At 53.0% G+C, this 23,506-nt stretch overlaps 1 protein-coding gene across 2 annotated transcripts in view; it reads right to left on the minus strand.

Annotated features, from left to right (window-relative positions):
• Nucleotides 1-3,045: 3,045 nt before the first annotated feature.
• OLFM2 (olfactomedin 2) overlaps nucleotides 3,046-23,506 on the minus strand; it is a 60,331-nt gene continuing 39,870 nt past the window's right edge. For both annotated transcript variants that reach the window (XM_045989709.1, XM_045989708.1), the window contains exons 2-6: nucleotides 7,220-7,369; nucleotides 6,105-6,251; nucleotides 5,661-5,880; nucleotides 5,214-5,320; nucleotides 3,046-4,186 (exon numbers count right to left, since the gene is read on the minus strand). In XM_045989709.1, coding sequence (XP_045845665.1) covers nucleotides 3,509-4,186; nucleotides 5,214-5,320; nucleotides 5,661-5,880; nucleotides 6,105-6,251; nucleotides 7,220-7,369 — 1,302 coding nt within the window. In that variant the 3' untranslated portion in view covers nucleotides 3,046-3,508. The remainder of the gene's footprint in view (nucleotides 4,187-5,213; nucleotides 5,321-5,660; nucleotides 5,881-6,104; nucleotides 6,252-7,219; nucleotides 7,370-23,506) is intronic.

Here is a 23,506-nt window from a genome sequence, read left to right on the forward strand (position 1 = left end):
CCTCATTTAATGGGAACCAGCCCAGATTGCGGGCGGGGGCATGCAGGCCAGCGGGGCTTGGGACGTGAACAAAAGAAGCCCTGCCCAGCCCCACCCCAAGGGAGGCCTCTAGGGCTGTCTCATAACAGTCACCTGGGCCAGCTCCCATCTGGCTGGTTTCTAGAGCAATCGCTGTCTGCTTGCTGCCTGCCAGAGTGTATGTCATTAGGAAGGTTTAATGGGCTGCTTCTCCACTCTGGCAGGCTGGAGGGGGAGCTGCGGGCTGACTGCACCTCCAGACAGCATCCCCCGTCACCTGGGGGGGCCAGCAGCACTCCCCCAGTTTGCACCAACAATTCTGGGGGATCGGAGTGTGATCACACTCCTCCTGACCCCTGGAGCCTCTGGGATGGAGCAGAAACAAAGGGGGTGGACAGGGGGACTGAGACGCTGCTGGGGAGCGTTGTATGTTTTCCTGTGTGAGGCTGGCAGGGAAATGGTCTTTGTGGCATTCTCTGTCACTTTGGGCATCCAGGCGTGTGTGTGTGTGTGCACGTGCGCGTGAGCACGCTCGCGCGCACATCTCCACCCGCACCCAAGCTTGCCTGTGGCCATGTGACTCGTTATCCCTAGGTGTGTGTCCTGTGTGGCACTAGGGAGTCCCGGTGACCACCTCCATCCACGGACCTCCTCCTTTGTCTTGCTGTGCAGCTGCCAAACCCAAACACGAAAGAATGCCACTGGTCGGTAGACGTGCCCCCGAGTGCGCGCAGAGTAAGCGTGACTCATGGTTAAGTAGCTGCGGCTTCCCTCACCTGCTCCACGCCCCCCCCCACCTGTCTCCTGCCTGGAGGTGGGGTCGTAAATCCCAGGCCTTCTGGATGGGGACAGTGGTGCAGTCTTCCCTCCTGTCCCCTTGGTCTGGCATTCCCCAGCACAAAATGCCCCGGGGGTGGGGACCGTTTCCAACGTCCTGCGAAGGGCACCAGCTCAGGCTTTCACGGCCATGCGGCATTGCTGAGATGGGTCACCTCAACTTGGGGTAACCCAGGCACTGCCACGGGATGGGCTGTGACACTTCCCCACCGTAGCCGGGCACACGTCCACGAGGGAGCCCGTCAGGGGCAGCAGCCGGCAGCCTAAGGCACACAGGGATCCCGGCCTGGGTCGGGGATGGACAGTTCCCTCCAGCTCATCCCTGCTTGGAAGGAAAGCCGCAAACGCAAAAGCCTAAGGGGCACAGGGCCTGCCTGTGTGTGTGAGAGAGGGAGAGGGCGGTTCTGATGCCAAGCGCTTGGCATCTGCCGGGGGGCCGGCGTGCGGAGGTGACACGGACATCCACAGCCAGCCCTGGGTTCTGTGTGCGTCTCCAGGGCTGGGCTGGGAGTGTTTTGAAAGGACAGAGACAGTGGAACTCAGCAGCCCTTGGTCCCTTGACCCTACTTTGGGAGTAGGAGAGACCAGTGAACTACTCTCCACCCGCACCGTGCTCATTTGGGGGATTTGCCTGCAAATAAGCACAGATAGGAGGGCGGGCTGCAGAGGTCCTAAGTGGCCTCCAACTCTCTGCCTTTTTTTTTTTTTTCTTAAAGCAGGTACAGAGTGCCTCAATGGGCTTATCTGGGAATCAGTTCTTTTTCAACGTCAAACTTGTTAATTTAAATGGAAATTAATTGCTTTTCTTGAAGATTTCTTTAAAAATTGGTTTTAAATGAGTGCATTAGGCAGTCACATTTATTATTCATTGGTTTCATTTGCAGTATGGCCCCGTGTCCCAGGTTCCCGGAGATGCCAGCACGGAGCTGAGATGATTTAATCAGAGAAGCCATTAATTAGAGATGGGGGGGGGTCGTAGCTCCCAGAAGAGCTGGTCTGGCTTCCTCCGTGGTCTCAGCAGTGTGGGATCGAGGCCCCTGGGGCTCTTAACATCATATTCCACTCCAGACGGAGTGGGGTGAATGGGGTGGGGGGGTGACGGGGGGCTGGCGGTCAGCACTACCACTCTTGCCCCCGGAGGTGACTCTCCCCACTCTGGCAGTCTCACCTTGGCCACCAGGGTCTGGCTAAAATAAGGCCATTAGTTCTCCCCCTTCTGCACCGCCCCCCATTCCCCACCCCAGTCAGGTCACCAAGGCTTCTCCAACCTCCTCCCCGCTCCCTCACATTCCTTCCTGCCTCCTTCCTCACATACTTCCTAGCTTGGCCGGTTCTTCCCCTCCAGGAGCTCTGGCCTTCATGTTGGGGCCCATCTCTGCCCAAGCCCCTTTCAGCGAATGGGCTCCAGGCGTTGGGGTGAGTGTGGGTTCCGCCGAAGGCCCCCAGTGCCCCCTTCCAGCTGTTTCTACCTTTTTTGGTAGTGACCTTAAAACAGAGGTGACTCGTTTAAAAATGATTTTGAGGGGCCTGGGTGGCTCAGTGGATTAAGCCGCTGCCTTCGGCTCAGGTCATGATCTCAGGGTCCTGGGATCGAGCCCCGCATCGGGCTCTCTGCTCCGCGGGGAGCCTGCTTCCTCCTCTCTCTCTGCCTCTCTCTCTGCCTGCGTCTCTGCCTACTTGTGATCTCTCTCTGTCAAATAAATGAATAAAATCTTTAAAAAAAAATGATTTTGAAATTACAAAGCAAAAAGGGAAAAGGAAAAAATCTACCGCCCTACTCTCTCACACCCAAATTCTTAGAAGCAGCCAAATTGTTTAAACAAAAAATTAAAAACTCGCCAGATGTTTCAGGGACGCACCAGCCTGATCAATGAGTGAAAAACCAGTGATGGAGAATATTCATCTGAGGCCCGTTTTCCTCGTTGTGATAGAATCCTCGGTTGTTTGGATCAAACTGCCGCCAAACAAACTGTTTTCGGGCAAAACAACTTTGGCTTGGGTCTCCTCACCTGTCTTCCCGAAGGGCTCACCCTGCCATGCCGCCCAGCTGGCCCCCAGGCTGGGCTTGTCTGCTCAGGTGCCCACAGCCCGCGGCCTGGGACCCAGGGGCCCAGCTGGGTCCCCAGACTCCCACTTAGCCTCCACCTTGCCTCCTCTGCCCCACTGGGACACAACAGAGCAACCAAAGCATCAAATGTCAAAGGTCCCGTTTATTCCAGCAACCTGGAAAGAAAGTGTAAATAAAAAAAGAAACATTCATGCACTCAACTCCTTGAAGGGGAGGAGGGGGCTTGGAGGGAGGGCCTTGGGGGGATGGGTGGGAAGCAAGGAAGGAGGGGAAGGAAGGAAGAGAGGGAGACAGAGCCGCAGACAGCGAAAGAACTGGAGAGTCAGATCCATGAAAAGAAAGAGACGGAGGGACATCAATAAAAAGGCAGAAAGAGTGAAGTATCAAAATCAGAGACCAACAGAGGAGAAAAGACACAGAGAGAATGCACTAGTAGAAATACAGGGGCAGAGAAGGAAAGCCCGGCAAAAAGGGAGGGAGAGGGGAAAAAATGGACGGGAGAGGAGAGAGAGAGGGCCCGACAGAGACAGAAAGCTAGAGGGACCCCCAGCGCCCCGGCGTGGGCAGCCAGAGCTCCCGCAGCCGCTAGGGGTCCCCCGCGGTGCTGATGACATGGAAGAGGGTGACGTTGTAGAGCACCTGGTGGCCGTTGTTCCAGGTGTAGAGGGCCCGCTCCCGGGGGTTGTAATCCAGCATGGAGATGTGGGAGTACTGGTTGTGGAAGGGCACGTCCGTGTACTCGTAACTGGACGTGTTGGTGAAGTAGGCGAAGTAGACCTTGGCCCCGGCCAGGTGGGAGTTGGTGACGTAGAGCACGCCGCAGATCATGAAGGCCTCCCCGGCGCTGCGCTTCGGGTAGCCGGTGTCCCAGGAGCGCACGACCTCGAGGGTGTGCGGGTCCAGCCGGCTGACCACGATGTTGCCCGCGTTCTGGTTGGTGGTGTACACGGCCCAGAGCCCGCTCTCGTCCACCATGAAGTCCATGTCCGAGAAGCCGCCCCAGGAGTAGGGGAAGGTGTTGTTGTAGCCGGCCCCCGGGAGGCTCCGCTGCACCAGCACGGAGCGCGAGCGAAAATGGTACTTCACCACCACGTTGCTCTGGTACTTGTTGTAGAAGAGGGAGCCGTTGTACACCACGTGGCCGGTGCCTGCCCACGGCTGTGGCAGCAGGTGCTGGATAAAGTTCTGGCCTTTGATGAAGTCCCCCAGGGTGCGGAACTCCAGGACCCGCCGGCCCTTGTAATAGCCATCCATGTACCAGACCTACAAGAAAGCCACTCGTCGCTGCCCAGCCGCACCCCCCGACCCAGCCACCCAAAGGCCCCAGCAACCACACGGGCATCACCCGGGGTCATCAGGGATCCGCAGTCACTAAGTGGTCATGAGTCAGTCGTGGGATGCCCAGTGGCTATTCATGACCGGTCATAGTCCCAGTAATGACATCATTTGATCAGGAAACACCACTGGTGTGAAAACCCACTTGTTACCCAAGGATCAGAGGAAGTCGCAGTCCCTGGTGACTCGTGGGACCCAGGAATTCACCACTCATTGGAGACGGGATGGTTAGTGGCCACTGGACAGGCCTGGGCTGACGAGGTCACTTGAATTCAGCCCTGTAGCCACAGGATGACCTGGCCTGCCAGCAGCGTCTTCTCTCCCATCGCCACCTATGGTCGCCATGTCAGTTAGTGGGGATGAGTGCCCCCATGAGCACCGATGATCGGGCCAAGCATTTTAAAAACTTCCATACCAACACAATTGCGACCATTTTGAAGGTAAGGAAATTGAGGCTCAGAGGCACTAAGGAACCTGCCCAAGGTTCTCTAGCTAAGAATTCGGGGGCAGCAGGATGCAACCAAGTCTGATTCCCAAACCCAAGCTCTTCACCACTTGAACCATAATCCCCGGGAGGCCAGTGATCCTAGTGAGACACTGGCTATTGACTAACTCTAGTCTGTGACACTCAGTGACAGCCTGGTGACCGGTATCAGTCACTAGGATAGTCACTGGGCAGTTAGTGGGTGGCTCCTTTGGGTCAGAGGTGATGGGCATTCGTGACCACAGAGACCACTGGAAGTCTGAAGGTCAACAGACTTGGTTATTCTCAGGGCTGGGAGGTCCTCCCTCACCTGGTGGTTGCTAGACAGTAGAGGGGAGGGCCAAGGGCCCTGGAGATCCTAGGACACTTCAGGCTACAAAAGAGGCATTGGTGTGAATTGCTGGGCACCTGTGGACAGCCACAGGTTGTCTCCCCCAGGCTCTGACCCTCGGGGTGGGCACAGTCACTCACCCGGCTGTCCGCACTGGGGGCCATCGTGTCGGTCATCCAGGAGCCAAAGCGGGACCCCATGGCCCGAATGGTGATGGGGTTACTGACCCCAGTCAGCTTCCCACAACCTGGGAGGCAGGAACAGGGTAGATGAGGGTAGAGGATGGAAGGAGCCTGAGAGGAACAGGGCAAGGATGGTGTGATATGATCCAACTGGGAAGAGCTGGGACCAGGGTGAGGGGTGGGGATCCAGAAACCTGGTCCCAAGATGGAGTTAGGTTGCAGGTAAAGGGACTGGGCGTCAAGGGTCAGGGCCATTTCCAGTTTGGGGTCTATTTTAGGCCTTGGGTAGAGAAGTCAAAGGTCAAAGTTTGTACACTAGAGGTCAAAACTATGTCCGGCTTTTGGGCCGGTGGTATTAGGGATAAGCATGGAGGTCGGGGGTCAAAGTCAAGGGTCAAGGCATACCCAGCTTCTGGGCGCAGGCATGGAGCCGGGCCTCCAGGGCCATCACCCGCTGCTGAAGGTCCTCGTAGCCGTAGGCGCCCATCTCCTCCTGGATGGCCGCAAGGCTGCTGGAGAGGTTCCTCACCTCCTCCCGCAGGCGCACGATGGTGCGTGTGTCCGCCTTGTACTGCTCCAGGACTGAGCTCAAGGGCAACAGCTCCGACATCCTGTCCTTCAGCTCCTGCCCACCGAGAGGGAACCCTCACTGATCCTAACCCCTGACCTTTGACCCATAACTTGACCCCCCTAGCTCTGATGCACACCTGGCCCTTGACATTTGGTCCACAGTAGACCCTGGAGCCCAGCCTACCCTTGGTCCTTCCCAGACATGACCCCACTCTCAGAACTAAGGGAGACCGATCCCAATTCTTCCCGTGGCCTCTGACCCGACCCAGAAGGACCCACCTGGAAGCTCTTGGTTGAGAGGGACCCGTCAGCTGCCCGGAGTCGTGCGTCCAGGCTTCGCATGAGAGTCTCCATGCTGCGCACGTACTGGAGGTCGCGGTACGTCCGCAACTCAAGGACCTCCATGGACTGGGAGACGTTCTGGACCTAGGAGCTTGGGAAGGTTAGGGAGAGCCAGACTCCTGCCCTCCCCGAGCCCTGAGATGCCCCAGATGAGGCCTGGTGGAGCCGGACGGAGGCCAATGGCCCCCTCCTCCCCCCAGTCAGTTCTCCACACAGCAGCCAGAGGGAGCTGTTTAAAAGGAAGACTCTGCAGGCCAGTCCTGCCTCCTCATCATGTTCATCCACGGCGACCACCAGCCCGGTTCCTCTCATGGACTCTAAGCTCCTTCCCTCCTCAGAGCCTCTCCACCTGTCGATTCCTCTACCGGGAGCGCTGCTCCCCTCTTCTTGCCACGCTGGCTCGCTCATTCTTCCGGCCTCATCTCCAGCATCACGTGCTCAGAGTGGCCTTCCCCGACTCCCCTGTTTCCAGTAGCCCCTCAGCCTTTCTCCCATCCTTTCTCCCTGGTTATCTTCTTCCCAGCCACAGCTACCACCTGGAACATTCTTACTCATCTGCCTCCTTCAGGTGAGATCTTCACGGGCAGACCCAGTGTCTAGCTTGTCCCCAGCGAAATCCCCAGTGCCTGGCATCGGCCTAAATTAGATGGCTCAGTAAGTGCTTTTCAGCTATGAATGAACTGAATTCCCTCGCCCTGTGTGCTTCTTGGGTTGGAGGGTGAGACGCCTCCCCAAGGAACACAAGACATTTTTCTCAGCAGGTGAGTCTGGTGAGCTGAAGGGCTAAGCAGGGCGTGCATGGTGAGGCCCGAGATCACACACAGGAGACGCGGATGCTGTCTGTCCCGTCCCCACACAACCCTCAGCTTCTCCAAAGAAGCCCCGAACAGATATTGATGAAAATATCCACATGGAGGGGAGCTGGGTGATCCACCAGCTCTGAACAATCTGGATGGCTAGATCTGGCCCCCAGCTGGCCTGGATGGGGGCCGAAGGCAGGGTGGGAATTGGGAGATTTTCACGGTCTTCTGGGGCACCCGGAAGGTTCTTACCTTCTCCATCAGCTGCCGCAGCTCCCGGCTCCGACCATCGCGGGAGCAGGTGCTCTGTGCCGGGATCACGGCCGTGCAGATGCATTTCCCGTCGGGGGCCTGGGCCGAGGTGTACAGCTGCCAGCCCTCCTCTGGGCTTTGGAAGAGGGTCTGCAGGGAAGTCAGGGGTCAGAGAGCAGGAACCCAATGGGGGAGTCACCCTGTCCGTGCTGGGGGAGAAAGAGGACCCGGGGAAAAGACAGATGCCCTGGAATGTGCTGGACTGTGTGCTAAATGCCTGATGCATGTGATCCCAAACCCTCCTCAAGGAAACCCATTTTACAGATGATGAGACTGAGGTATAGGCTGTTAAGGAACACGGCAAGGAACTGAGGGTTTCGAGCCCTTCCGAAAGACAGGAATTCATTCTCTCCCGCATGCTCACATACACACAGCCCTGCCTCCGTAACTGTCAACAGGGCACAGACCCACTGTACTGATCCCCAAACCTGGACCTCCCTCTCGGCTTTCCCAGCGCACTGTGAAGCATGGATTCTGCACACAACTCAGGGGCTGCTAAGTGCAGCCCTACTGTTGTCATCTCCCACCCCACCCCGCTCCTGGGAAGCCCAGGTAAGGTAATGGCCAAAGGGTGACAGAATCCTTATAGGGACTGCTAGGCCCTTGAAAAGAAAGCATCATGGCAGACTCCTACGTTCAACTTCAGGTCAGTTTATGAGGTTTAGATAATTCAGGGATCAATCGTGGCTGTTGCCCAAGCCACACTCCTTGGAACACTAGCAATCTTTCCAGGCATGTGCGATGAGCAAATAAACCCGCGCGTTGCTGGGTAAAACAAGTCCCTTTGAAGCAGGACTTGTCAGAGCCCTTGAGGGCTAATGTGCATCAGGGAACTCCAAAATTTTCTACACCTACTAGAAAATACAAGTGCCCATTCTATGCCCGGCCTAGGGTCTGGGATAGGGCCAGGAAGAGAGGGATGAAGAGAACGTCTGGCCGCTGCCTGTGGATGGAGGAGGCAGACATCAAACATGTAACCCCCCGATACTTCTAGAACTACTCACGGCAGTGATGCTGCAAAGAAAGTGCAAGGAGTAACACAGAGTGTTCCTCGGGCTGGGGATTTCAGAAGAGGTACCCCAGAGGAGGGACATTTGAGTGGAACTTGAGGGATGAGTGAGCCAGGAGAAAGGGATAGGGGAAGGGACACTTTTGACAGCACAAATTCAAGTCAGAATCTGGAGGTATTTAAGAAACATCGTTCAAAAAGCACTGAGTAGGGATGCCTGAGTGGCTCAGTGGGTTAAAGCCTGTGACTTTGGCTCAGGTCACGATCTCAGGGTCCTGGGATCGGGCCCCCCTATCTGGCTCTCTGCTCAGCGGGGAGTCTGCTTCCCTCTCTCTCTCTCTGCCTGCCTCTCTGCCTACCTGTGATCTCTCTCTCTCTCTGTCAGATAAATAAATAAAATCTTAAAAAAAAAAAAGAAACATTGTTCAAAAAGCACTGAGTAGGGACGCCTGGGTGGCTCAGTGGGTTAAGCCTCTGCCTTTGGCTTGGGTCATGATCTCAGGGTCCTGGGATTGAGCCCCACATCGGGCTCTCTGCTCAGCAGAGAGGCTACTTCCTTCTCTCTCTCTGCCAGTCTTTCTGTCTACTTGTGATCTCTCTCTCTCTCTCTCTGTGTCAAATAAATTAAAAAAAAAAAAAAAAAGCAGTGAGTAATCACTGGATGGAACATGGGGCCCCCCTGAACTTCCCCAGAATATTCTGGTCTTAGTCACAAGTCCCAATCTTTTCGTTTTTATCAGGGCATAACGGTCTCCTTTGTTCAGGAAATATTTGGTAAGTTCCTACTGTGTGTCAGGCTCTATTGTGGACACTGAAAACACAGCAGTAAACAAAATGCACAAACACAAAAGCTCTTCTAGAAGCTTACGTTAGACAAAGACAGAAACAGACAAGTAAATGCCAAATATTTAAAGGGTGATGAGTGCCACAGAGAAAAGTCATATAGGGAAGTAATGATGGTGGTGGTGGGGGGGGGGGGTGCTGTGGTTGGGGGTTGGAATTTTAAGGTGGCGTGGGAGAGCCTCCAAGAAAGTGTCATTTGAGTCAAGACCTGAAGGAGGTGAGGGATGAGCCATGCAGACACCTGGGCATGTTCCAGGCAGAGATAAAAGCAGGTGTAAAGGCCCTGAGGCAGTTCCATGCCTGGTATGTTGAGGAAACATGGGGAAGGCTGGCATGGCTGGAGAAGGGAGAAAGGTGGTGGGGCAGAGGGAGGGAACAGAACAGCTTGTTCAGGACCTGTGGGCTATTGGAAGGACTTCGGTTTTTCCTGAGGGAGGTTCCTCAGATGTGGTTCCTGAGGAACCACAGATGCTTCCGAACAAGGAGGGAGGTCTTCAGATTCAGGTGCTCACCGGCGCCCCCCGGTGGCTATGGGAGGGACAGACTGGGGAGCAAGAACAAGACCAGGGCCAATGAGATCACATAGGTCCAGGTGAACAGGATGGGTGGTGGCCATAGAGGTGGGCAATAGAAGATTCTGGTCCTAACCAGGATGTGTTCTTACATACCTGGAAGAAATTTTGATAAAACCCAAGTGTTTTACAGAGAAACAAAGCCCCACAATAATTGTTCATTTGGACAGCTGGTAACTGATCGCCTCACAGAAGCTGTTCCCATGAGCTGCAGCAGAGATAAGCCAGGCTGTGAGTTATGAGCAATCCTGGAGAGGCCCGCTATTAGCCCACCTTTTTTTTCCTCTTCCACTCAATAAAGTCTTTTTTTAAAACTTATTGTAATGTGAGCAACTGATGTAATTGTACAGATGAGCTTGACTCCTCCACTAATTTATAAGGGAAACAAACCATTCATAAACGCCATCTGAAATTATTGTAATTAGTCATTCTTTGTGCCTTGGGCTCACCCTTTTGAAGTTGGGGAGATCCCCTTTTTTACCAGTCCATGTCTCCTCCATGGAGCAATGAAGTCACCCACCTTCCCAGCTTTTCTTGCACACAGGGATGGTTTGGGTAGAGCCAACACTCATGGCTCCCCAGGCCTTCAGAGCAGCAGCTCCCCCGTCCACCCTCCAGCAGTCCCCAACAGTGCCACATAGGAGTTAGTGATAGATGTCAGCTGCCCTCTCACCTCTCCAGTAGGAAGGCTCTGACAGGCATGCTGCAGACAGTTCTCCAGGGGACCCCACTGGGACCTGTGCTCCAGGTGCCCATGGCAGCGCCCTGCTCCTTAGCTTACTCTGCATGGGAGTCCTTCACTTCCCTGACCGGTTCCTGGTGGTATCACCTCCTAGGTGGGTACTTGCACTCAACCCCTTCCACTAGCTCTGCTTCTGAGGGAGTCCCACCTAAGACAAGAAGGGGGGACCAGGAACGCCTTCCGCCTCAATTCCAGGAGAATGTGAGACTAGCTTTGTCTTCTTTCATCACAAATCCGGTTCTTTAAAACAAAACAAAACAAAGAAGTTGGCGCCTAAGCACCCCCACCCATGTTCCCTTGGCTCGGATCTCCAATCAATTTGGACAGAACCCCTCCCCCCCCCAAGATTCTCATTTGTGCAGAGACAATGCAGCCCGGTTCAACATAATTAACATCTCCTTTCTACAATTCCTAGTGTGTCCTTTGAAGCAAACAAGCCATTTTCTCTCAACATACGAAATATTGAATTGTAAAAGAGAACCAAGATTTAAGTGGCAAGGAGAGAAGGCCTCCACGGCTTTCCTAAAATAATTGTCTGCGTTGGACGCACCTCGCTGAAGTGTTCTCTGCAGCAGTGTAATGAAATGCCTGGGGCTTGGCTGCCAAATCTGAGCACAGCAGAGATCCCCGAGTTTCGCCTGGCAGGTTCAAGTTCAAATCCACAGTCAAGTTCACGTCCCCAGGAACCACTGGAATTGCCCTGAAAGGCTCCTTGTTGGAGAGTACAAATGCCAGCTCTCTAACTGGGTTTAGCCGGGAACCTCGGTCATGAACTCTTGGAGGTCACAGTCCTAGGGACAGAGAATGGCCCATCCTAAGAAAAATTCTTTTAACAGCAGGTGCAAGAACCCAGGAACTGTCCAGATACAGAAACCTGCGATCAGGTGGCCTGTCTCACCTCAGAAGTGGCAAATGTACTGGCGAAGCCAGCTGCTCTCTTGGCTGAGCTGCTAGTTCTGAGTTTGATATTCCTGCTAATGGGCTCTAAGCGGGTAAGCTCTGAGCTCAAGTAGCTGTTTCTCAAATTGTCTTTTCTGGCTGGGATTTCTTTCAAATACTTTTGCTGAGGATGATGCCCCAATTAAGCAGCAGTCCCCGTAACAGGTCCAGGACTGACACGCAGGAAAAATTGTTCTCACTGTCACACCTGGAATCATCATCTCAGCCTGCAGCGTTGCTACCTCCCTCTTGGTTCCAACACAGTCCCCGGTTCCTCCAGGGGTGGGGGGGACGGCTATAGGACCTCAGGGCAGCCATCTGTGGAGAACTGGCCATCCGGGGTTAGCCAGCAGGAAGAGAGCGAGCGGCTGCCTCTTAATAAGACAAGGATATTATTGCATTTGAGGCCGGGTAATTTAATCAGGAGGCAGAAGGGGCTTGGGGCTTATGTATTTATTTGTACCCTGCCCTGTTCCAGAGGACTCCAAGCGGTTTACAAGGATATGTAAACTACCACACGATAGCTTCAATTAGATAGCTGAGAAGAAATTCGATGTTTCTGGACGGCAGTCTGCCAATCCCGAGCCAAAGCCTCAAGGTTCCTGCATTTTCATTTAACCCAGCCAATCCCAGGGGAAGAATTTAGCCCAGGGGAATCGCATGGACCAGCACGCAAGTGTTATAAGGATGCTCACTTAAAGCACTGTTTCAAATTGGGCCACTGGAATTTCCCCTCTGCAGGGTTCGAGGGTAGGGGGCTTTTGCAAGTGCACAGCAGGGAATACTATGCAGCCATGAAAAGGGGAGTTTAGTGGCGATTTTTATTGTCATCTTCAGATTGGTCTTATCTTCTAAATTTCTCGATCCTTTAAAAAATAATTTTTTTTGCAAGGGAGACAAGGAAGGCAGGGAAAAGTGGGGACATAGAGCCAGAAATTAGGCTAAGAACAACTCATCCCTTTAAAACCCGAACAACCAGCATATGGTCAGGCCATAAATTTGGCTCCAAGTTCCTTAGCAGCCAACTCAAAAAGGAAAAGCTGGTCATTTATGCGGCTCCCAGTGTCCCGAAACAAAAACGCGCCAGATGCTCAGGGGCCGGCTTCCCTATTTTCGGTACCGAGAACAGGCCAGGATCTCTCCCACGATCCTCCCAAAAAGGAGTCCCTGTGATGTCACCAGCATCTCTCCCGGCAACACTCTTACCCCGGTGCTGGGGGGAGGGGAGGGGAGGTGACGGGGACGAAGAGGCACAAACTTCCAGTTATAAAATAAATAAGTCACAGGGATGAAAAGCACAGCCGAGGGAACGTAGTCCATCTATTGTGACAACGTCATATGGGGACAGATGGTGACTACACTTCTCGTCGTGAGCCCTGCATGAAGTATACAATTATCAAATCACTATGTTGTACACCTGAAACTAATATCACATTGTATATTTTTTCAGTTAAACAAAAGTATGCCATGGGACACCTGGGAGGCTCAGTCAGTGAAGCGTCTGCCTTTGGCTCAGTTCATGGTCCCAGGGTGCTGGGTTCGAGCCCCATGGCAGGCTTCGTGCTCGGCGGGGAGCCTGCTTCTCCCTCTCCCTCTGCCCCTCCCCACTGCTCACACTCATGCATGCACAAGCGTGCGCTCTCTCTGTCTCTCTCTCTCTCAAATAAATAAATAAAATCTTTGCGGGGGGGGGGGGGGCTTCTGACAGAAACAACTCATTTCCTTTAGATATTTCTCACTCCTACTCAGATGGTAGAGCAGAGTCTGGGGATCGGGCTGCCTGGGTTTAGGTCCTGGCTTGGCTACTGGCTTGTCCTCTTTCTGGAACAAGTCACTTCATCTCTGATGAGAGTCCCGTGGAGCTGGGGCTGAGGCCACGGGATGAGGAACAGCCCCAAAAGGCCAGTGTTGAAGAGGAGTGAGCCCCGTGGAAGATGGGAGGAGATGCTTCCTCCGTCTTCAGCCCCATGTGGCTCAGTCCCTGTCCCGGAAGGGAGTCCTGTCTCCTCTTGGCCAGCCAGCAATCAACGAGTCTACACCGCCAGCCCTTGTCTCTGGTCCATCCTTGGGTCTTCCTGGAACACCTGCTTTTCTCACCTCCAGGTCTTTGCCCTGGGTGGACCCTCTGCCATGAAGACTCTTGTCCCATCTCATGGCCGGGCTAACCCTTCCCATTCCTGGGGGCTCTTGCGTAAATGTCTCTTCCAAAGCCAGTCATAAGTAGGTGATTAGCAGGCACTGTCATTCGGGCCCTTGACAGGGGAAGAAACGAGGGCAGAGGGTTCGGATCTCCAATCTACACCTCCATGCCTTCCCTTCCCAGCGCTGCTTCCAGGCCTGATCACAGTGGCCGTTAGGACCTCATGGGGTGGCCACTGGCTCCGCCTGCCTGCCCCTGCCCCTATCTGCTTGGCTCACCGACTACATTCCTCAGGGCCTAGCACGCTGAATGTTTGTTGAATAAATGACTGGACTGTGGGCGGCCGGGGACAGAGAGCAAAGCCCTTGAGAGAGCCACCATGCGTTTTCCGTTCTGCCACCGAAACAGCTTCTGTCTGTCCTCAGGAGGAATCAGAGATTGTGTGGTATCAGGCTGGAGACAGGCACCGGGCAGGCTCAGAAGTGGTCACAGCTTCTCCCTGACTGCAGGGATGGCAGAAGGGCCGTGATGAATACTCAGGGACATGTCTGCCACATCTGAGCCATGACAGGGGCCGTGTCCCTTCGGAGGGCTTGAGATAACACCAGTCTGCTCCTGTCAGACCTCAAGATATTGGGCAAATGCCCCCCTGAGTGATAAGCTTGTCAGGTTTTAAAGACAGTACCAGCTCACCCGAGCCTCCAGAGCCTAAGCCCCTGGGGCTTTTCCTGCGACAGCCTATGGCTGGGGGCAACTGCGAGCCCATCATTCATTCATTCATTCATTCCCTCCCTCCCATCTTGCCCCAAGCGGCTATCCAGGCTAGTAGCGCAGCACAACCTTCTACCGTCTGAAAGACACCCACACCTTGGGGACAGAAGACCCTGAGCCCCGCTTGAGCCCCAGGCAAAGCCAGGACTAATGTTGCAGGATGTCTTAGTCTCTGCCATCACAGTGCCAACGGGGACCAGTAATCAATGACTCAGACTCTCTTGGGAAATGCAGGAAGAGACCCAGGTCATTCAGTTCGACTGACCTCTGCCACTCAAGTCCAAGGACGGTGTGGGGAAGGCTTGCCTTGCACAAGCATTTCGACACTCAGCCCATGCCATCCGAGTGTGGCCCGCACTGCATCAGAACCACCATGAATTCCTGCAGACAGCCCTAAAAGTAGGGTGTCTGGGCAGGGGTTTGCATGAAGGCGGCGGATTCTCATACCAGGGCCATGTCAGTCATCACACAAGCTTGTTTGAGAAAGCGCAAGTCCCCACCATCCCCCCCCCATAACACTTGAGGACACCCTATTTGAGAACTTTTGGGGGTGGGAACAAACCTTCTCCTGAGCCTGCTGAGTCTCCCACGCCTCCTTTCATGTCCTCTATGACTCCTGAGCTCTTTATCACCCCAGGGTCTTTGAACTTGCTGCTCACCACACAGTTGTCCAGGTGAACCATAATGCTGGCCTCCCCAGGGTAGATGCAATTGGGATAGAGAGGCCGGAGCTCAGGATCTGCTGAGGAGCCAGACCCGGGTGGAAGGAAAGAGGAGGAAGATGAACGATAGGGTGGGTGGACTGGGGTGTCATTTCCTGAGATGAAGAAGGCTGGAGGAGGGGCCTGTGGCAGACGGAGGGGCAGGTGGGGGGATGGAAATCAAGAGCCCGGCCTGACACGTGCATCTGGAGGCTGCCTGCAGAGAGATGGGATTTAAAGTCACAGAACGGATGAAGGAGAGAAGCAGACACCGAGCACCCCCACCGAGGCCTCATATTTTATTTAACACCCATAGAGCTTGCCCTTTGCTACGGACTGAATCTGTCTCCCCAAAATTCGTCTGTTGAACCCCCACCCCCAACGTGATGGCATTTGAAGGTGAGTCCTTTGGGAGCGAGATGGGTGCCCCATAAGAGGCCTCAGAGAGATCCCTCCCCCCTCCTCCTCCCCAGGACACAGCAAGAGGGCAAGGTTTGTGAGCCTGGAATCCAGAATCCGGTTCTCTTCAGACACTGAATCCGCCCGCACACACCTAGATAGACTCCGTAGCCTCCAGGACTGTGAGAAACAGTGGTTGGCTGCTCCAGCCCGTCCCTCTGTACCCGTGTGTTCTAGAGCCCACACAGACAAAGGCACTAAGCTGCTTTACATGCCAAGCCCTCACGGCCTCCCCGGGCGCAGAGAGGTGGGTACTAACACCAGCTCCATTTTACAGAGGGAAAAACTGAGGCAGAGAGAGGCAAGTCCGTTGTCCCAACTCACGCTGTGGATAAGTATCCAAGCCAGGATTTGGACTTTGACCTGTCAGACTCTTAAATCCTTGAATCCTCAAATCCAGACTCTCAAATCTTAGCCACGATGCTCAGGGGGAGAAGAGTCTCTCCCTCCGCCGAAGCTTGGCCTCAAGACTTGCAGCTCTGATCCACTCTCCCCCGAAAAGCCCGAGCTGGCTTTTGACATGTCACTTCCACATTGCACGCTTTGTGGCTCCAGGTGCCCTCTGCCTAAAGTCAGTCATTAGTCCTACCCTGAGGAGCCCAGCTAAATTCTGAGCCTCCCCACTTGCCTGTCTCTGCCCCACAGTTATTTTAGTTTCCTTTTCCTGCCGCTGGACATTCGTCTGTACTCTGTTCTTTGCTTAGGACACTCTCACCCTCCCCTTCACATGGGGAAAACCTGCTAGGGCCTTCAGAGAGTGGGGTGTTCTGGTTTCAATGCTTTAAATGGCATTTTAAAAAAAGATTTTATTTATTTATTTGGCAGAGAGAGAGGGAACACATGCGGGGGGGTTGGAGAGGGTTAGTAGAAAGCCCAACACAGGGCTTGATCCCAGGACCCTGGGACCATGACCTGATCTGAAGGCAGATGCTTAATGACTGAGCCACCCAGGCGCCCCTTTAAGTGGCATTTTTAGTATTGCCCCCACAAGACATACAAACACAGAGTCCTGTGACCATGAGACATGCCCGTTCTATGCAGAGAGGTCCCTCAGCATCATGAAGGTGGTCGTAGTAATAATAATAATAACTAATAATAGCATCATCATCATTATCAGTAAAGCTGACATCAATGGCACACATCCTGTGAGCCAGACCCTGTTCGGGGTGTTTTTGCAGCTAATTTTTCACCAATCCTCCTAAGAACCCTCTGCAGTCGAACCAAAATAAATGTTCAAGTCCTGGATATGTGGCCACCCCTTGTGAGTTCCTAAGCTGATCACTTAGTCTCTGTCATTTGTAAACAGGAGTTCAAACTGTCCTCTGCTCCCCAAACGTGCACACACACTTAGGTGTAAGCGGCTGGACAGCTCCCCCTGCTCTGTACGGTTGGGAACTACATTTCCCACACTGCCTTGCTCTCTGGCTTCCAGGAAGGTCCAGCCAATGGAAGGCATTTAGGGAAGACCTGAGGGCGGGACAAAGGGAGAAGCAGGGGTATTTCCCCCTTGCTGTGTCTCGTGTTCTGGCCATAGCTACATCACCTTTGTGGCTTCAACTTTCACTAATAGTTCCACTCCTGGGCTCTGTACCACATTTTCTATCTGACCCCAAGTCCTAGGGGAGACAGACTCTCTGCTGTTGCTCATCTCTGGGTTTCATCTCCAACACTTGTTTAGTTTTATATCTCTTCCATCATCTTTGTATGCAGCTCCCCAAATTAAAATCCCTACAGTTCCGCAAAGAGATGTTTCTTTAGTCAGACCCTAAAGCGAAAGAGTAGCTGCTCAATAAATGCATGCGCACAGACAGGGAGCTCTAGAGTTTAAACAGCACAGGCTGGTTTCAGTCCAAATTCCGATCTGTTCCTTCCTGTGTGACTTGCAGCAAGTAGCTTAACCCCTCTGTGCCTTTCTTTTTAAAAAAAAAATATTTTTTAAAGGGGCACTTGGGTGGCTCAGTGGGTTAAAGCCTCTGCCTTCAGCTCAGGTCATGATCCCAGGGTCCTGGGATCAAGCCCCGTGTCGGGCTATCTGCTCAGCAGGGAGTCTGCTTCCCTCCTCCCCCTCCCTTCTCTGCCTGCCTCTCTGCCTACTTGTGATCTCTATCAAATAAATAAATAAAATCTTTTAAAAAAAATAAGTTAAAAAAAATCCATCCTTGAAATCTTTTAAGTCATCTTCTTGAAAACCTGTTATAGAACTCAGTATGTTAAAAATGAAAAAATAAAAATAAAAACAAAAAAATTTTTTTAAGATTTTATTTATTTATTTGACAGACAGAGATCACAAGTAGGCAGAGAGGCAGTTAGAGAGAGAAGAACAGAAGCAGGCTCCCTGCTGAGCAGAGAGCCCAATGAGGGGCTCGATCCCAGGACCCTGGGATCATGATCTGAGCTGAAGGCAGAGACTTTAACCCACTGAGCCACCCAGGCGCCCCATCTCTGTGCCTTTCTTAACCTTTCTGCTTTCTCATCTAGAAGCTGTGGTTTTAACAGCCAGACTTCACTCAGTTGTCATCAGGTTGAGGAGTTAAAACATGTCAGGAGTCAACTGTAGCGCCCAGCACACTGCGTGCTAAGTCGGGAGGACCTTTTCTAGCAACCTGGGACCAGCGATGTTCTAGAGTAGTTCCATGTCCCCTGCTGACTTTTTCTAAATAATTTTTTTATTCTGGAATAACTTTAGACTTACATAAAAGTTGTGAAGATAGGATGGAGAGCTCCCATATGCCCTCCACCCAATTTCCCCTATTGATAACATCTTACATGCCCACGGTACCCTTGTCACAACTAAGAAAGCAACACTGGTGCACCACTATGACTAAATTTCAGACTTTATGGGATTTCCCCGGGTTTTCCGCTAATGTCCTTTTCCTGGTCCAGAGTCCCATCCAGAATCCCACATTGCGTTTAGTCCCCACATCTCCTTCATCTCCTCCTTCATCTTCCTCTCACGTCTGTGATTGTTTCTTGGTCTTTCCTTGTTTCTCAGGACCTTGACAGTTTTTAGGACTAGTGGTCAAGGACTTTGCACATGGCCCACTGGCTTTGAAGGGCAGGAAACAGGTCTTAATTTCTCCCCGCGGTTCCCTGGCGCACCGCCCAATGCCTAGCACACAGTGGCTGCTTCACAGACACTTCCTCCTAAGTGAATGAATACATGAATGGCAATCATTTGTTTCTTTATTCTCCCACACCTCGTGTTCTGTAGGCATCCCTGCCAGAGGCTAGATCTAGAAAAGTTCACAGTGAAATAAAAGCTCTTCTCTTTTCAGAAGGGTTCCTTTTTGATCCTTTCTTTGTAGACATCAAGGATTCATTTCTTTAATATTTAGGGGTTTTTGTACCAAAGAGAAGCAGCTACATTTGCATCAGACGTCTCATTTTTCAAGGCAAGGGAGAGAGATCTTTCCTGCAAGATGGGTTTCTTCCTTCCCCAAGCTGTCACTTTATTTCTCTGCCTCTCCCTCCCCAGCCTTTGGGCCGCTGGCAGGGGCAGGGTGGGGATTTGGGGCTCTGGAATCATCCATACTTTGATGTCCTCTCTGTCACAGCCCAAGGAAGCTTAATTAGAACTCCACAAAGTTGCCGAGACCAAACCAGCCTCAGGAACTGGTGCAGGAGCCTGGCTGGTGACGGAGATGAATTAGAAGCTTTATTTCCCATCCCTCTGAATGGCTCAATATTTGCCACGGGGACTTGGAGGCCTGCCTTTGGGTACACAGAGTGTGCCCTCTTTCTAACATTAGCAGGACAGAAATGGGAACTCCCTTTAGCCATGCAGGCCTGCGGGGCTGGCTGCTTTTTATTTCTCAGCCCTGGCAGGGGATGCTGAATGCAGGGACATGAGAAAAATGCCCCCGTCGAGGTCAATCCCCATCCCCCCCACAGTCCCCACTGCTGGAAGACACTGGCCCGGATTTAATCTCTCGCCTGAAGTTTGTCAGAAGTAAAAATGAGCCTGGGTGAGCTTTTCCGACACTTCCCTCGACTTACAGGAATTCAATTTCTAGACTGGGCATAAATTTGCAGCCATCAGCGCCCGCGGTGGGGGCTGGGGCTGGGCATATTGGCCGGGGATGGATTTCTGAAATCAATCCGTCGGCATGTGGAAAAGGTCGTCATGGGGGAAATTTATCTTCCGTGGCTGGCTGAGGCATTTCATGCCGATAGCCAGGGACGCCCCTGCACAAAATGGAGGTGTTTGCTGCGAGGCTCCCAGGTGGGGCCTGGAGGGAGGAAACCTTGAAGGCTGGAGATTGTGGTCAGGAGGTGACAGGGGACCAACCTGCTGGCTAATAACTCACAGGGACAGCCAGCAGCCAGCACTGCCTGAAAAGTCACTTCCAGTGACTCCATGTATGACCCTGGGGGACAGTGAGCTAATGTGGGGTCCAAACATTTTGTCATTTGGCTGCATCTTTGACAAACGTCCTGGGGTTTCGAGGAAGTGAGCCACAAAGGGCGTTCAGTTCCTCCAGCCCCGGGGAGGTCACAGAGAATGGTCATTGAGGGCTCCGACTCTGGAGCCCGACACCTGAGTTCAAATTCCAGCTCTGCTGTGTGACCTTGGGCAAGCAACAGGCAGCCCAGGCCTCCGTTTCCCCAACTGTAATGTGGGGCTAAGAATAGGAGTGATGTTATTGAGATCGTGGTTAATGGATTCAGATGGCTTAACACAGGCAATGTCATACACAAGGAGTGCGATAAAATTGATTATGGAATAAAAATAAGCAGATAGGTGCTGACAGGGAACACAGAAAGGCAGCCAAGTATCTGGGGGACCTTCAAATCTGCATTTAAATCCTGGCTCTGTGTTACCTTGGGCACGGTACTTACCCTCTCTGAGCCTCAGTTTGCCTGTCTCTCCAAAGTGGGGGGTGGGGAGGTAATGACAATGTTGGTGTTTTGAGGGTTAAGGGAGCTAATGTATTTGAAAGACAAGTGAAGGGGCAAATATAAAACAGTACGACAAGTGCTGTACTGGGGGCCACATGGGGTGCTGTAAGCAGAGGCTGGCAACGGACCCTAGTTGTAAGGGTTCAGGGACAGCCTTCTGGAAGAAGCTAGAACCAAACAGACTGGATGAATGGGCAGGAGTCCACAGGGTGAGTGAGAGGGTTCTAGGCAGAGGGAGCTGTGTGGGCAAGGACCTGGGTCGGGGGGAGAAATGGGCATCCTACAAATATTTACTGAGCACCTGCTATGTGCTGGGCATGCTTTAGGCACTGGAGACACGGCAGCAAACGAGACAAAGATCTCAGCCCTCACGTCAGTTCCACTCTGGTAAGAAGAGACACAGCACATGCAAAACTTGTGCAATGGAGTGCCAAACCTCAAATCGGGAGGTGGGAGGTGAGCTGGGTATTCTGCTAGTCCATCCAGATCCCCTCTCCCCACTCCTGCAACCTCTCTGTGCTCTGGGAGCCTGATCCCTGCAACCCTTGCCTCCCAGAAACCCCTGCCCTCCACTGGAAGCCGGTCACTGATGGCAGCCATCAGAGACAGGGGAGCAGAGGAGAGTGAGTTTGGGGGTGGGGGGGAGACACAGTTCAACCCATAACCACATATGAGTAGGGAAGGATCTGGTCAGGAACATCGTGGAGGATGGACTGGCCCGAGCAAGACAGAGACACAGAGCAATCCACCAGGTGAGCACATCGGAGGGCTGACTTGGCCCATCCTTGTAAGTTTTCCAGAGCTCTCAAAGAAATGAATCTCAAAGACAGAAAACGGTCCAGCCACGAGACACATCCTCCTTTGAGAGGGGAGGGGGCAGTGACAGCCACCAGGGTCACCGGAGCCCTTTGTTAGCGAGAATGGGCCACTTGAAGGGAAATCGATCCCAGCTAAGCGTTGAGCAGCTGCTCCCAGCCAGCGCTGCCAGAGAGAGGCCCTTTGCCCCTTCTCCTCCAGGTCTGGGACGGGAGCCAGCAAGAGCCTGAAGATTGTTCTGCCAGGTGGCAGGTCCCAGAAGGGCCTTCAATCAGCATGCATTGTGATGTCCATCCCAGGTGGCATTTCGGCATCCCCTCCGGCCTCGGTACTAAGTGGAGACCAGCTCCCCATGTAATGATTATTATCGTCCCCGGCCTTGCCAAGCACCGCCTGTGTGCCACAACTATTCATGCACAGTGCATGCGCAAGAGACCTCCTAGGGTCACCTCCTAGACACGTGACCTTGGGCAAGTAACTTGGACCTCACCGTGCCTCGGTTTCCCCATCTGTGAATCAGGGGTGTTGTGGAGGTCAATGAGTGCCTGTGCACAGAGCTTTGAACCGTACAAAGAACCATGTAAGGTGAGGGAGAAAAAGTCAAGAGGTTGAGCCTGATAAGAACAGAGGGGAACAGGTGCCATGCTGGATGTTTCCATGGAGGGGATTTAATAAGGTGAGTGTGAGACTGAAGAGCCAGAGAGGCTGAAAGAGGGAAGTGGCGGGGGGGTGGGGGGGGTGGGGATGGATGATCAAAAGAATAGTAAAGGCAAGAAGCTTCAGGGCTGGCAAGGCAAAGGGAGGAGCCCAGGAGCTGGGACCACTAAGCAGGAATCGTGGCCCCCTGAGTGGAGGGCAGGTGGGAGCTGGACCCAGGAGGAGACAAGGCCACAGCCGATGGCAAAGAAAGAAGGGAGAAATCCTCCAGCTTCTCTCTTCCTCCCACCTCCAACTGCTACCACAGCCTCCCATTGGCTGAACCTAACAGGAAGCCAGCGAGCAAGGGAATTTGGGAGATGTAGTTTTCAGGGGTCAACTGTCCTGCAGTACAGAGAACAAAGAGGGACACCAGGTAAGTGACCAGCCCACAAGTCTGTGGCCCCGTGCCGCCTCTCCCTAAAGTTGTCTTAACCACCAAGCTACAAACTTACAGAACATTTGTTTGGGTCACTTCTCCTATTTCCTGCGCCACAATAAGTCTGATGGGACAGAAATAATGCTGGATCCTTCTTGTCCACAGTTAAGAGTGAAGTTTAAAAGTCACCTCCTCAGAGAAACATTCCCTGATTACCTCCTTAAAGAAGCCCTTTTCAATCCCCATCTCCCTGCCTGCCGCTTGTCATGGCAGATGCCTTACAATATATATTTGCTGGCTGCTATGGCTCTTTCCCACGGGGAAGTAAATGTACATGTACAGACACCTCAGATCTTGGCCACTACCATGTTCCCAATGCCTAGAACAGCACTTGGTCCATAGTAGGTGCTCAATAAATGTTTGTACAATGTTTTTGTTTGTTTTGTTTTGTTTTGTTTACAATGCTGCTGGCTTATATATTAAGTGGTGGGTCTGGAATTACAAACACAGATCTGTGGGGCTACAGAGATGCTGGTGTTTCTACTCCGCTGCCCTCCACCAGCTACCCAAACTTTGCCTCCTCCAGCACTGAGAGTAAACATCACCGCCTCCAGGAAGCTGCTCCATCCCTACAGACAGATCAGGGACCTCTCCCATGGTGTGTCTCCATAGTTCCCTACTCCTTCCCTCTCAGGAGGTTTTTACATTTTATACTTTTACTTGCCTGGGTGGGCATCTGTGTGCCCTACTAAGCTGTGAGCTCCACAGGGGGAGGGCTCCATCTACTTTCCCACTGGGGCCCCCAAACTAGCGCATGCTGGACAGAGTAGGCAAGCCTCATCAGGACATGAATGAATGAATGAACAAATGCACCCTGCACACTCCGAGTCCCCATGGGACCTCTTTCTCCCACCCTCTGTGCCCACCCTCTCTCAGGCTCACTTCCCCTCTTCCCCCTCCTTCTCAGGGTGGGTATGAAGGCTCTGAGTTTTGAAGGAGTCATGGGATCTAAGGCAGATGGGGGTAGTTTGGAAGCACATAGATCCCAGAACCTAAAAACTTGAGTTCAAATCCTGGCTGCTCCGCTTTCTAGCTGTGTGACCTTGGGCAAGTGATTTAACTTCTCTGTGCATCTGTTTCCACACCTGCAAAATGGGTACCATAGCAGTGTCTTTCGATAGGACCACGGGAGAATTAAATGAGCTGTCCTGACCTGCTTCAGGGCAGCATCTCTTCCTCTCAGTTCCCATCTGAAATTCCC

This window comes from Meles meles, chromosome 20, assembly GCF_922984935.1.
Source record: "Meles meles chromosome 20, mMelMel3.1 paternal haplotype, whole genome shotgun sequence".
In the NCBI taxonomy this organism is placed as follows: domain Eukaryota; kingdom Metazoa; phylum Chordata; class Mammalia; order Carnivora; family Mustelidae; genus Meles; species Meles meles.